At 44.3% G+C, this 15,175-nt stretch overlaps 1 protein-coding gene across 1 annotated transcript; it reads right to left on the bottom strand.

Annotated features, from left to right (window-relative positions):
• Positions 1–9,131: 9,131 nt before the first annotated feature.
• Positions 9,132–9,530, bottom strand: LOC145412359 (putative CENPB DNA-binding domain-containing protein 1). The gene has a single exon (XM_080282247.1). The coding sequence runs from the start codon at positions 9,528–9,530 to the stop codon at positions 9,132–9,134; it is 399 nt and encodes a 132-aa protein (XP_080138373.1).
• Between the last annotated feature and the right edge of the window lie 5,645 nt (positions 9,531–15,175).

Below are 15,175 nucleotides of genomic sequence, written 5' to 3'. Positions count from 1 at the left end.
GAGGATGGTGACAGTTTCCCTAGGGAAGAAGTGAATCACGAAGAGGCCCAAATCATTCCAATAAAAATGGACTGTGTGAAGGGGCAGGGACGTTGTCAAAATCAGCTTAGGAGATGACATGATAGGCTAATGGACTATTTTGTGTTTTGTTAGGATTAAGGATTATGTTTGTAAATACTGTGTTATTTTGTTGGGGTGACAAAAGGACTAGGGAAGGGGTCACACACACCACAAAGCCAGCCAGAAGACAGGGCGTGTGTGCTGAGCAATCCCCAGGCCCTGTCTTCCCCCTTACTTTTTTTTAAGTTAGCCCACACCCCACTGACCGAGCTAATGTATGGCCCAGCCTGCACTATAGGTGCAGTAAGTCTTTAACCCGCCCCGTCCCAGAGACGTGAATTCACGTCCTCACATGATGTGCACTCATATCCCGGAGACGTAAATTAACTCAGCAACATTGCAAGGTCCCTAATTTGCACAATTTTCAATTTAATTTGCACAATTTTCAATTTTCGCGAGTGATTTTTGGCACGTATACACGGGACACCTTCCTCTATAAGATGCCAGGCAGGGACAATGCCTTACCCAGCATGACCTCCTCGCCCCCCCTGCATGCCCTTTTCTCAGCAATTCACCTGTTATCAGTGACCTGGCCAGTAAAGCCATGTTATGCCACAGTACGAAATTCAGGGCCAGAGTGATTCCCCAATCGATGACAATGTGGAGGACAAACATTAGAGGAAGAAACATTCAGAAATGATGATCAGGTAATGTGGCAAAAAAGGTCAGGAATGATGATGAGTTAGTGAGTGAAACAATGCTTATAATGCCTATATTACCGTTTGAAAACCAATATACTCTCGTACTACATATAAATTCGTACCAAATAAATAAATAAATACCGTTTATGAGTGGTGTGGAATAGATATCCTCCCATAGAACTCGTTTTCTTTGCAGCCAGCCTGATAGAAAACCCTGTAAGGTAAGGAGGTACTCTTACCTGGATCGAGTATTTTAAACCTCAGGTGGGCGATTTCTCTATGAATTTTCGATGTTTCTCACCAAAACCGGATGTTTGAGCCAAAAAAAAAAAAAAGGTCCAAAAATGTCGGGACTGGGGCATACCACTGCCCAGAAAACGTCGGGATGGGGGGGGTTAAACGAACTAACGAACGAAGAAAGAGGTAGTGTTTAGAAGCAGGAATGCTAGCTAGGTGGTAGTGGAAAATTCTGGATAATTCTTGCATTTTTAGTTGCTAGTTGGAGTTGCCAGGTAGTCTGCTGCTGAGAGTAGAGGTATTTAAAGTTATGTCTTAATTTTTATTTTTTTTTCTTCTTTTCTTTCTCTCTGTTATGTTTTATATGCATTATTGTTTGTTAAATATTGTAATATTCAGATTTAATTTTAGTTTATCTGCTAAAGCATTAAGAGTGCTATGTAATGTAATAAACCTCTGGAATATTTTGGATGTCACCAACTTGGAACTCTGTTGCTGCTAGGAGCACCTAGAACGTTCGAGGAGCAAGGAGAGTTATTAATAGGATGGGGGAGACAGTTCAGGAGTCAGTTTACTGGTGGCCCTTGTGAAGTTAGTGTAGCTCAGGCACTTTCAAAATTAGCTAAGTAGACAGAGTAATTTCTGCAACATTCGTGGCCTTTCCTCCAACTTTTACTCTGTTGAGCACCACCTCTCCTGCTCTAAACCTCACCTTCTTTTTCAAATTGAGACTAAGCTGTCTGAGGCAACTGACAGCAAACCCTTTTCTGTATCCTCCTACTTTCTCTATACTCATTTCAAAGCCAAAGGTGACTGTTGTGTATATATACACAATGACTTATCTTGGTCCCATGTTCCTGAACTCGATTCTTCTGAATTCTTTACACTCTGCCTTCGGCTTTCCTACACTTTCTGACAAAATATATCTGCCCTGTTTACTTATCTCCTAATTCTACTATCAGAAATTCTGTGATTATTTTACTTCTACATTGGAACACATTCTATCCATTTCTCCTTTCTCTGAAATCTCCATTCTAGGGGATTTCAATGTTCACCACCACCTTTCGCTCTTCTCTCCTTTCACTGATCCACCTGGTGAACAAGCCTACACCTTTTCTATCTTCAATGACCTATAGCAGCTTGTACAGCACCCTACCCATATCCCTGACCACCTTGGAGAGAGCTCCAACATACTTGACCTCTTCCATACAACTAATCCTTCTGCTTACACTGTTAATCTTTTCTCTCTATTGGGCTCCTCCGATCACAACCTTATCACCTTAACCTGTCCTATCACTCCGGTACGGCCTGTGGACCCTCCAAAGAAACTTCATCTGTGGCACTTTGGAGCTGCAGACTGGAAGGCCCTCAGGCAGTACTTCCTTGATTTTCCCTTGATTGATTATTGCTTCCATGGCCGGGAGCCATTTGAGTGTGCCTTGTGCATTACGGAGCTTATTCTCTCAGACATGGAAGCATACATTCCTTTCTCATATCCTTTGACTAATGCAAGAAAGCCTTGGTTTAATCAAACTTGTTCTAATGCTCTCCGCAACAAGGAGAGGACCTATAAAAGGTACCGGAGCCAACCTACCCATGAATCAAATCTTGCTTATGTTTCTGCTCGGAATCATGCTAAGTCTGTTCTTTGCTCTATCTATCTATCTATCTATAGCCCGACGCCCTAATCCCGCAAAGGGTGGCCACAGACAAAACGCCTCCAAGTCACTCTGTCACCCACCATTTGACTCCCCTCCCCCCAACTCACCCCCCCCTTCCTCATATACCTCTCAACTCCATCCCTCCACCTCATCCTCGGTCTACCCCTCCCTCTCCCTCCCTCCACCTCACCCACATACACCCTCTTAGTCAGTCTTTCACTCTCCATCCTCTCCACATGTCCAAACCACCTCAGTGTATTTCTCCTAATCTTTTCAACCACATCCACATCTACCCCACAACGTTCCTTCACTTCTTCATTCGTCAACCTGTCCCTCCATGTCACTCCACATGCTCCTCTCAAGTAACTCATTTCCACTGCTCTCACTCTTGACTTGTTCCCCTCTTGCAAGGTCCACGCCTCGCTTCCATACGTCAGGGTAGGGATCACAATACCATCATGCAGAGACTTCTTAACTTCCATACACACCTCCCTATTTCTCATCACTGCTTTCAGTGTGCCAACAACCTTCCTTCCCTGCTGTACCCTTTCACGTACTTCATCCCCCAAAGTTCCATCCTTACTCATCACACTACCCAAGTACTTGCACTGCTAAAAATAATTTCATCCATACTAAATGCTCTCAACTCTCCAACTCATATTCTTCCAGCTCCTTCTGGCACCTCGCCAAAAACCTTTCTAACAACTTTACTTCATCATCCTTCCCTCCCCTTTTCTACTCTGATGGCTCTGTAAATATTTCTTCTTCTGATGAGGGAGATCACTTTGCTTAGACTTTCTCCTCCAATTCCACCTTAGACAGTTCCGGTGCTGTTCCTCCAACACTTTCCCCCTCTGGCATATGGGCCTGATGGAGTTCCTCCTGTTGTTCTCAAGAACTGTGCTTCTGTGCTTATCCCTTGCCCAGATAAACTCTTTCACCTTTGTCTGTCAACTTGTACCTTTCCTTCTTGCTGGATGTTTGCTCTCATTCAGCCAGTCCCAAAGAAGGGTAGCCATTCCAAACCCTCTAACTAACGTCCAGTTGCTTGAACATCCTGTATCTCGAAAGTTTTCGAGTCAATTCTTAATAGAAAAATTTTAAAGCATCTTTCCTATCACAACCTTCTTTCTGATCGTCAGTATGGGTTCCGTCAGGGACACTCCACTGATGATCTTCTCACCTATCTTTTAGACTCCTGGTCATCCTCCTTTCGGGACTTTGGCGAACGCTTTGCCATTGCACTTGACATCGAGTCGGGTACAAATCTTTAATCTCTAAACTGCCCTCTTCCAGATTCTATCCTTCAATCTGTGTCTTCATCTATAGCTTTCTTTCTGGCCGTTTTATAGCCGCAGTTGTAGACGGCCATCGTTCATCTCCTAGATCTATCAACAGTGGTGTTCCTCAGAGCTGTATCCTATCACCAACCCTCTTCCTTTTATTCATCAATGACCTTCTAAGCTGTACATCTAACCCTATCCACTCGTATACTTATGACTCCACTCTTCACCTTTCCATTCGGTTCCTGCAACGTCCATCTCAACAGTTACTTCAACAAACAAGGGATGAGGCTATGGCACACCTAATGTCTGACCTGGTTCGTATCTCTGAGTGGGGTAAAAATAATGCATGAAAGACTCAGTTTTTACACCTATCAACCTCACAAAATCTTCCACAGGTGAACCAACTAGTGTTTAATAATATTCAGCTTAATCCTGCATCATACTTGAATATGCTTGGGGTTTGATTCACTCGGGACTTATCTTGGAGAGATCATATTACATCTCTTGTAAAATCTGCTTCCAAGAGATTAGGTGTGCTAAGCCGACTCCGTTCCCTCTTTCCCCTTGCAGAATTGTTGACTCTATACACGGGTTTTATCTGCCCATGTGTGAGGAGGTTCCCCACATACAGCCCTTCTCAATAGGGTGGAGTCAAAGGCTTCTCGTCTCATTAACTCTCCTCCTCTTACTGGCTCCCTTCAACCTCTGTCTCTTCGCAGCACTGTTGCATCTTTATCTCTTTTCTGTCGCTACTTCAATGGTCACTGCTCCTCTGAACTGTCTGCTTTCATTCCTCCACCTCTACAATGGGCACGTAGCTCCTGTCTAGCAGCAAACTCTCATCCCCTTTCTGTCCAACTCTCTAATGCAAGAGTTAACCATTACTCCTAGTCCTTCATTTATGCAACAGGTCAACTCTGGAACTGTCTCCCTCTGGCGGTATTTCCTGCTTCCTACGATCTCCAGTCTTTCAAACGCAGTGTGTCCAGGCATCTCAAAATGATCTGATCTTGATTTTGGTCCTCTCTTCTATTTTGTTTTTCTCTTGGAAGGAACAATTATTGCCGGCTCATGGCCTTTGGTTCCTTCTTCCTAGCATAAAAAAGAAAGTGGTGGTCAGAATGTCCACTCCCCCAACTTCTAAATGGTCTAGCACCCATTACACATCTTCACATCCTCTCATCCAAACACACATAATCAATCATAGCCTTGCTTTCATTCAGTTCGCCATCCACCCTTCTCATCACTCGCCATGGATACCTGTGGATCATTTTGTGCCTGAAGAGGGTATTGGCTATCGCCAAGCCCCTTCCGGAACAAATGTCCACCAAAGCACTGCAGTTCTCATCTATGTCAGCAGGCACCCCCTTCATATCACTAATTAAAAAACACTCTTATTCCTTTCAAACGTTTCCATGCACACTTCCACATTTGTCCAGAACTCTTCTCTCACTCTGCTTGCAAGATCATGCGTTGGCGCATACACGCACACAATCGCCCACATTTGTAGTCCAACTTTCAGTTTTACCCACACAATCCTTGAGCCAACTGATCCATACTCTCTTGTATTCTCCTTCCATCTATTACTCACAACAATACGCATTCCTTCTTTTGCCCTCTCATTCTCACCTACTCCTGCACATATTCCCCATCCATAATCCCATTCTCTCACACTCTCACCCCTCCATTTAATTTTAGTTAATCCATATACATTCACTTTCGCACCCTCAAGTACCTGGGCAATCTCTCTTTCACCTCATCATTCGCACCCCTTACATTCCACGTCGCCATCCGGATCACGTCCTTTGTATGGTCCTTAGTCGTCATCTTTTGGCCAGTTCCTGGCCTGAGGCTTCTTATTCGTAATTTTAGTTAGTTGTATTCTGGGGAGGGGCACTAACCCTCCGCCAACCCAGTTGTTGTCACGTAGGGAACACGTGTTGGTTGGTTATAAGGTTACCGCCCGGCATTGTAAATGATTTCCTGGTAAACAGGAAATCATTTGGCTTGCCACTCAGTGTAAAGTTACCCTAAATTCAGGGTAACACTACACTAAGTAGGTGGATGATGGGCGCCCCCACCTACCAGGTATGGATATACGGATATACATATATGCATATGTGGATATGTACATGTATAATATGTATACATATGTATATATATATATATATATATATATAGAGAGAGAGAGAGAGAGAGAGAGAGAGAGAGAGAGCAGAGAGGAAAAGTTTGAATGTAATGGAGATGAGGTGTCTGAGGAGTATGTGTGGAGTGACGCGTATGAATCGAGTGCAAAATGATGAAGTGCGAAGGAGGACTGGAGTTGATCAGGAGATGGCTGGTAGAGTTGAGCATAGGGTGTTGCAATGGTTTGGGCATATGGAGAGAATGGATAATGAGCAATTGGTGAAAAAGATAACTAGATCTGATGTGAGAGGTGTAAGGCTGAGAGGGAGACCACGAATAGGATGGATGGACAGTGTGAAGAGAGCGCTGGATGCGAGAGGGATGTCTGTTGAGCAAGGAAGAGTGGCTGTGCGTGACAGAAATAAATGGAGAGAAATTGTGAAATAAATGAATAAATGATGGCGCAGCCCTGAGGGGATATTCTCCCGCATTTGGTCTGATCAGCTAGTCAGGTCAGGTGCAGGTAAGGGGATGGGTCTATTATGATGTGGCAGGGGTAAACCAGCTCTGCTATCAGGCCCTGCTGCTGATGTCACTGATTGCACTGCGCAGTTGACCCTTGTGCGGTGTGATGCAGTGAGGATCTGTCCCTTCTCCCCTTTGGGGCTAAGATGCAAATGAATGTTTTTGAATGGATGAGTAAATAGGGAGTGTGTCGTCCTGTCTCGGCTACCTCACTTTCCTTGGGGGAAGCAGCCTAGGTATATAGATACAGATAGATACATGTGTGCTGATATATATATGTATATATATATGCAGGCATACCCCAGTTTAACGATCTAATTGGTTAGGTAAAACCCCATCATTAGGGGGGGTATCGCATATCAGCGTACTTTTAACATGTGTTTCAGTGTGGACCATTTACCAACCTTGGGTTTCCTCCCAAACCAAGTTCAAAACCCACCCAGATGAGCCCCAAAACCGGTTTAAAGGCAATCTAAATGGCCTAATAGCTGTCAAGGAAGCTAACCCAAGTGTAGCACCTGTAAATAACTCATTAAAATCAACAAATAAAGCCTGGAAATCATACAGAATAGGTTAGAAAATATCAAACACCTCTCATCACTTACTTCTTGTATGTCTATGTCTGGTCTTGGTCATCATCCTTGCTATCCCCCCCGAGGCAACAGGACGTGTGGTACTCTCCAACACTGAATCCTCCTCCTCAAAGCCCTCAAACCCGATCTCCAGGGGAGGGTCAGAGGGGTGTGGCCATGGAGTGCAATACGATGACTCAGGCAGAGGCGATGGAGCGCGATGTAATGACTCAGGCAGAGGCGATGGGGTGTGATGTACTGGCTCAGGCGGTGGCAATGAGGTGCGATGCGATGGCTCTAGGGGTGACGATGAAGTGCATTGTGATGATACAGAAGGTGGTGAGGGAGACAGCTGCGATGTCCGGTGAGGTGGCGAGGGAGATCGCTGTGATGAATGATGAGGTAGCGATGGAGTCAGTTGCAGTGGCTCTCATCATTGTGAGGGAAACAGAGACAGTGGCCGAGGTGGTGTGGGAGATGGAGGCCGGAACGAGGAAGGCAGTGATGGAGTGGCAGAGTGCCTTAGTGGAGACACAGGTGATATGGGAGTTGGTGATCAGCTGAAGATTAGGTCCAGCTCAACAGGCTGAGCAATTCCTTGGCGGGAGGTGTCCCTCGGTGTTTCTCTGCTGGTTGAAGGTTGGGGAGATGCTCTGCTATTGAAGGCTGGGGAGATGCTCTGCTGGTTGAAGGCTGGGGAGATGCTCTGCTCATTGAGGGCTGGGGAGATCCTGTGTGACTTGCTGGCCTGGTGGGAGCCTGATTGAAGAAGGCTGTGATTGTAGTCTGCCTGGCTGCCCTCTTCTCCTCCAGCATCATCCTGTAGACTTTCATCCCCTCCTCGAGCTGATTAGCTGTGTCCCTGCTTCGTCCTGGGGGGGGGGGTTCGTGTGTTTTCATTAGGTCAATTATCTCATCCAGCTTTGTCAGCATTTCCTTCAGGATTTTGATGTTGAGAGCTCGGACCTCAGGCACAACTTCCTCCTCCTCTGCCTCCTGATGTGCCCACTGGATCTCCGTATTGAGGAGCTCCTCATTGCTGAGCTCCACCCTATGGCTCTCAAAAACCTCCTCCACGTCATCCTTGTCGACCTCCCCAAAGCCTGCCTCGTGCAACAATTCCACTATGTCCTGCCATGCACGCTCAACAGGCGGAGCTTGCATGCCCTCAGCGAAGCCGGTGAAGAAGTGGACACACTCTGGCCACAGCTTCCACCACACACTGTTCATCATCGCCTGGCTAACCTCGTCCCATGCAGCAGTTATATTCCCAAGGGAGTGGCGTATATTGTAACTCTTCCAAAACTGCTGTACTGTTGTCCTGTCATCACTGTCACAGGCCCTTACCAACTGCGTCATTGTGCAGTGGAGGCAGTAAGCCTCAAAGGGTGTGATCTACCCTTGGTCCATTGGCTGCAACAAAGACGTGGTGTTGGGGGCAGGAACACCACCCCAATATTGCAGGCCCATTCCTTCATCACAGGCAGGTGGCTAGGTGCATTATCCACCACCACAGAAATCTGTTCACTAAATTTTCAGGTGATGCATACCTCTTCAACACACAAGAGAAGTACGAGTGGAAATACGATGAACAGATATCTGAGGTCAACCAAGCCTTCTTGTTTGACTTCCATATAACCCGAAGGTTCTCCTTAACATACCCCATCAAAGCCCTGGGGTTCTTGGATTGGTAAACAAGGAGCAGCTTCAACTTGAGGTAGTCCTTGGCATTGTCCCCCAGCAGCAGTGTCAGCCAGTCCTTTGAGACCTTGAATCCTGGTGTAGACCTTTCCTCCATTGCAAGATATATCTTGGAGAACATTCCCTTCCAAAAGAGCCCAGTCTCATCAAAATTCAACACCTGCCTCACACTATAGCCATCCTCTGCAATGAGGTGTTTCAGCTCATCAGGAAACACTGCTGCCGCCACCATATCTGCACTCACTGCCTCACCGTATATCTTCACGTGGTGGAGGTTTGCCTGCCTCTTGAACCAGTCAAACTACTATGGCCTGCCTTAAAGGTCTCCCTTTCATCAAGATCATGCCTGACCTTTAGCTCGTCCCAGAGCAAGAGAGCCTTCATGCAAATAATTGCCTGGTTCATGGGTGCCTTCCACCAGTTCTGATCTTCTACCCATGTGCAGAGCATCTGCTCCATCTCCATCGCAGACTCTCGTTGGTGGGTGTTACGGGAGGCGGATAAGGTTGCAGCCTCCTCAGCAGCAGCCTTAATGACCTCCTTCTCCTTTATGATGGTGGAGATAGTCGACTGGACCAGACAGAGAGCCAAGGCAATAGCACACATACCTTCACCTTTGTCGTGTCGCTTAAGGATTTCTAATTTCACCTCTAGTGACATGGTCTTATGCACATGCTTTGCAGAAACATCACCAACACCACCACTAGCAGGTCGCTTACTGCCACAACTAGGGCCTCTCTAGCACCACCACTAGCCCCACCATGTGCAGCACCCTTACCAGGGATTATCACACTTATTTGGGCCCAAAATCACACAATATTGCACTCCACACACGATTAGTATAACTGCCTTACTCATGGCACTGCTCAAACAGTTATGATGCACTACGATAGCAACTTGCATAACGTGGGTGGTGCAACTCGATGCGTGGTGCAACACGATGATGCATGGCGGGCAAGTGTAAGGGAGATCCTCACTCTGAGATGGCTGCTGCGAGAAGAGCAATGTGGGTGAATGTGGACTTAGCGATGGCTATAGGGCCTGCACGAGCATTTCTGCACATTCTGGGAGGCGGGTGGGCTCAGCTGGCCTAGGGAACACGCATGCTTCAAAATTTCAGCCCGTCATCTGTGGGTGCGACATCGAAGGGCCCATCGATAAACCGGGGCTTGCCCATCGGGTATTGAGGCATGGTGGTATTTGTACCCCCATTGCTAAGCCTAGGTATCACGTGTAGGGGTATCGTATAATGACGTATTGCTATTACAGTATATATATATATATATATATATATATATATATACAGTAAATCCTCGTAGTTCAATGCATTTTACTTCGGCGCCTTGTTTTTCGTGCAAGAAAAAAGTTTATGAGTTGGTTCACACTTTGCTAGTTTCCCTGCACTTCGACCCTACCAGCCTGCAGCTGACACTCAGTAGACGATGCGTACCGATGCACAGTCCAAGCACTGTCCATTTTTCTATGCAACAGTTTTCCATGATCTTTATACAGCAGGTCCAGCGGAGCAGTAGACGCACGTGAGTTTATTGTTTATGATCGTAATGGACGATCTTCAGCCGCGTCGTGAATACGCAGCAGGTCCAGCAGGGCAGTAAACATAAGTGAGTTGTTATTGTGATCATAACGTACGATCTACAGCCGTGTCGTGCTACTATTTCTTAACAAAGAATCGTTACATGTTTCTCATAACACTGTTTATTTTTGTTTTGATGGACAAATACCTGAAATGGATGTAAAATAAAGCTTATTGATATTTAAGGAAGGAAAGAATAATAACCATCCCAATATAGAGATGGTAGACTCAGCCAACCAATTTTTGATTCTATTTGGCTATATTACAGCCTCTCTTCCTTGTAGCAGTGAGTAAAATAATATTGTTATAATTTCTCCCTTCCCTTTAGTGACAAAGAGGGCACATAAAATGACCGGGGTTTAGTTGACCTACTTTGATGTCGAGTATTAAATAATCTGGTGAAAAGTGGCAGCTTTTCCTTGGTTAGTGACATCGGGAACTAGCCCATCCACTCTCAACACACCTTCACTTGCCAGTCAAGCCAGACTTCACTTTATTTCTGGTAAAGATTTTTGGTGTTGCAGGTCTTTATAACAGTTTTAATGACTTTTCATGGACATGTTTATTGTGTTATGCTGTTTTAGCACTAGCAAACACTCTTCATTTAATTCTGGGTAGGGCCTGTTTGGTGTTATAGTACTTTCTGGTAGGGGAGGTAGGTGTCCTACCGGAATGCTCCTCTAATTTTCCCATTGATTCTTAATTTCACACTTCGATGTTTCACGGTTCGAGAGGTTTTGGCGGAACATCCAAGCAGCGAAAAACGAGGATTTACTGTATCTCTCTCTCTCTCTCACTCTATGGATATATATATATATATATATATATATATATATATATATATATATATATATATATATATCCCTCCACTATCCGATGTAATAGAGCCAAAGGCATGTCTGGAAAGTGGTCCCGTCCAGAAAGTGGGCCTCTGCCTGCTGGGTTGGTACTTGTGGGCCTCTGCCTGCTGAATTGGTACTTATGACCCTAACCAAGCCTAACTTTGAAAGCCACATAAATAACTCCCTTCTGGACATGCATAGCACCTATTTAAACCTATTTAAGACCCTATTCACACCAATAATGGATATAAAGCCTGAAATAAATGAAAAGGAACCAAAAGAATGAAGAATTAGAAGTGACTGTACCTCAGCCAGGGTACTTACAGCACGTCTGTGGCTGCCTTCTCTAAGATTTGGCAGTGGTGAAAATGCTCTTATGCACGTACAGTAATCCAGTGTTGTGCTGCACTTAATTCTTTGCTTTGTGAGTTATGATTGTTTAACAATGCACATTGTTCTTAACTGAACCACGCCAGTATCAACCACTAGTTTCAACCGCCAATTTGCACTCCATAGTTAATCCTTTGCACTCTAAATTCTAATTTCTTAACACTGCACAACACTGCAAGTTCCCATGTGGTCTAGTGGCGAGGTATTGCAGTTTATTCACTGTGTATTCACAAAAAACGAGCACATGTGGCATTCGTTGCGATAAGCATCTACTCTCGATTGGAGTTAGGCAGTAACTGTTGATGAAGGGGAAACAGAGTTGCCAAATCGCAATGGCCACATTACCAAACTCCTCAATTTTCATTACCAAATTTAAGTTTTCATTGCCAAATTCGTAAAGCTAGCATTTTATTTTTCACTAATTACATATACAAGTGGAAATACATGTAATCATTCTCCTTATAATTAACAGCATAATTGATTATTTTCACGCTATGTAGGCTAGAAGATTAATCAGAGAGATCAAACAATCCACCATCTCCATCCTGTGTATCCTCATACATGTGAGAAATCCATTTAGTAATGCGTTGTTCTGATTCATTACCAAACGAATTTTTCATTGCCAAATTGGCCCACATTTGGTAATGAAAAATACCAAATGGCAACCCTGACAGGGGAGGGAGGAGGGGGGAGGAAGGAAGCGGTGAAGGGGCCATTGTGTAAACAGCTGTTTGGTGCCGCGCGGCAATTTCAATTTAAGGGTGGGAAAAAATTTGAATTTTGGGGGGATTGTTTCTTTTTTTGGCCATTTTTGGGTCCCGAAGGTCCAGGCCCACAATGTCTGGTAAGTGGGGTGTCCAGAAAGTGGGCGTCCAGATAGTACAGGGATTACTATATATATATATATATATATATATATATATATATATATATATATATATATACTACGTGTCAAGTGGGGTTGGTGGAGGATTAGTGCCCCTCCCTGTAAAACAATTAACTCCAAGCCATTGGCCACCCCGTCTGGGATACATGGCGTCTGGCAATATATATATATATATATATATATATATATATATATATATATATATATATATATATATATATATATATATATATGTAGATATATATATAAATATAGATATATATATATATATATATATATATATATATATATATATATATATATATATATATATATATATATATATATGGCAGTGATTATAGCCTATGCATTGTGTGAGGACATTAGTGAGAGAGAGAAAGACAGGTTTTGGGATAAGCCAGGTGAAGTAGTGGGAGAAATGCCCAGGAGCCATTAAGTGATCGTGATGGGGGATATGAACGGAAGAGTAGGCACTGGTCCTGAGGATGACATAATGGGTTGTTATGGAGTACCAGGAGAACATGATAATGGAAATCAACTAAAAGATATGTGTCAGGAGAGGAGGTTGTGCATTTGTAATTCTTCTTTCAAACACAAAGATGCACATAAATATACATGATATAGAGGAAATGGGGATCGCATGGAAAGAAGCCTGATTGATTACGTGCTCTTAGGGAGGTCGATGATGGGAATGGTTGCAGATACGAGGGCTGTGAGAGGACGATGTGGAGTTCTGTCAGATCATATGATCGTGGTATGCAAGATCAAGCTGAGAGGAGTGAGGTGGATCAAGAAAGAGAGGAGCAGTCAGGGAGAAAGACTGAAAGTTGAGAAGCTGAGGATCAAAGAAATGGCAGATGATTACAGGACCAAAGTAGAGGACGAGTTAGAATCAGTGAACTGGAATGAATTGGATCTGGACAGCCTGTGGAATGCATATAGGGATTGGTTAGTTAGGAATGCTAAAGTGGTGTATGGTGTGGCAAGAGTATCAACAAAAAAGAAGGGTACTGCATGGTGGGATGAGGAGGTTGAGAGAGCAGTTGAGGAAAAGAGGAAGAAGTGGCTAAAGTGGTTACAGGATAGGGGTTCAGTTGAAATAAGAACTGAGTATATCCAGAGCATGAAGCACGTAAAGAGACAAGTGAAGAGGAAAAAGAAGGAGGTAAATTATGATATGGGAAGAAACGTGAATGCGAACCGCTTTGAAAATAGGAAGTTATTCTGGAAAGAGGTGCGGAAATGTAGAAGTGAAAGTGGAAAGAAATGTGATGGTGTGAAGGATGCAGGTGGTAGGTTACTAATGCATGGAGATGAAGTAAGGACCAGATGGAAAGAATATTTTGAAAGGCTGATGAATGGGAATAGAGACAGCAGAGCGGCTATAAACATGATTGGTTTTGGGAGTGTGCAGAGAAGGAATGCAGTGCCAGGAAACGTGACATTCGTACAGGTGAAGAGCGCTGTGAAACGGCTGAAAAATGGGAAAGGAGCTCGGGTTGATGAGGTATATGCAGAGATGCTTAAGTGTAGTGGAGAGAGTGGAATGAAGTGCTTGTTGGAGATATGTAAGAAGGTATGGATGTGTGAAACTGTGCCTGCAGAGTGGAAGAAGGCTGTGATTGTAACCCTGTACAAAAATAAAGGTGAGCGATGTGAGTGCAAGAATTATCGTGGCATAAGTTTATTGAGTGTGGTAGGGAAAGTATATGGAAGAATTATCATAGAGAAAGTAAGAGAGATATCAGAAGTCCTAGTGAGTGAAAAACAGGGTGGCTTTAGGAGTGGCAGAGGATGTGTGGATCAAGTATTTGCAGTGAGACAGGTAGCAGAGAAGGCTTTTGAGAAGGACCATAAGGTGTTTATGGCATTTATGGATCTGGAAAAAGCATACGACAAAGTAGACAGAGTGGGACTGTGGAAAGTTTTGCGCATGTATGGTGTAGATGGTAAGCTGTTAGGTGCTGTCAAGAGTTTTTATGTTGGTAGCGAAGCATGCGTAAGGGTTGATGGGCATCTAAGTGAGTGATTCACGATCGGTGTGGGCGTGCAACAAGGTTGTGTGATGTCCCCTTGGATGTTCAATATATATTTGGATGGGGTGATGAGAGAAGCAAAAACACGAGTAATGGAGAGAGGGATGGCGCTGGTAATGAATGGTGATGGATGGAATATCTCAAATTTGTTGTATGTTGATGAAGCAGTACTGCTTGTAAGTACTGGACAAGAACTTGGTAGGCTAGTGCAGAGTTTTGCTGATGTCTGTGAGCGTCGTGCCTTGAGAGCAAATGTAGAGAAAATTGATGGTTATTGAGAGAGAAGGTGACTCCCAGTGTGATGTCACAGTGAATGGAGAAAGACTGGAATTGGTGAGGGAGTTTCATATACTTGGGTACAGTGATAGAAAAGAGAGGAAAATGTGCAAAAGAAGTTGAAAGCAGAGCGACACAAGGAAGAAAAGTGGCTGGTGCAATGAAGGCCTTGATAAGAAACAGAGGCTTGAGTGTTGCAGCTGCACGAGGCTTACATGAGGGAGTGTTTGTGCCAACTCTAACATATGGGTGTGAGACTATGGTGTGGCATGAAAATGAAA

Source organism: Coenobita brevimanus, chromosome 93, assembly GCF_032717465.1.
Source record: "Coenobita brevimanus isolate Jiangsu-jjx chromosome 93, ASM3271746v2, whole genome shotgun sequence".
NCBI classification, from domain to species: Eukaryota; Metazoa; Arthropoda; class Malacostraca; order Decapoda; family Coenobitidae; genus Coenobita; species Coenobita brevimanus.
Note: the sequence above shows the minus strand (reverse complement) of the source record. Positions and strands in the feature narration are given on the sequence as shown.

What these genes read in the sequence shown, in the direction of transcription:
- LOC145412359 (XM_080282247.1), bottom strand. Translation starts at nt 9,530, where the DNA reads ATGTCACTAGAGGTGAAATTAGAAATCCTTAAGCGACACGACAAAGGT.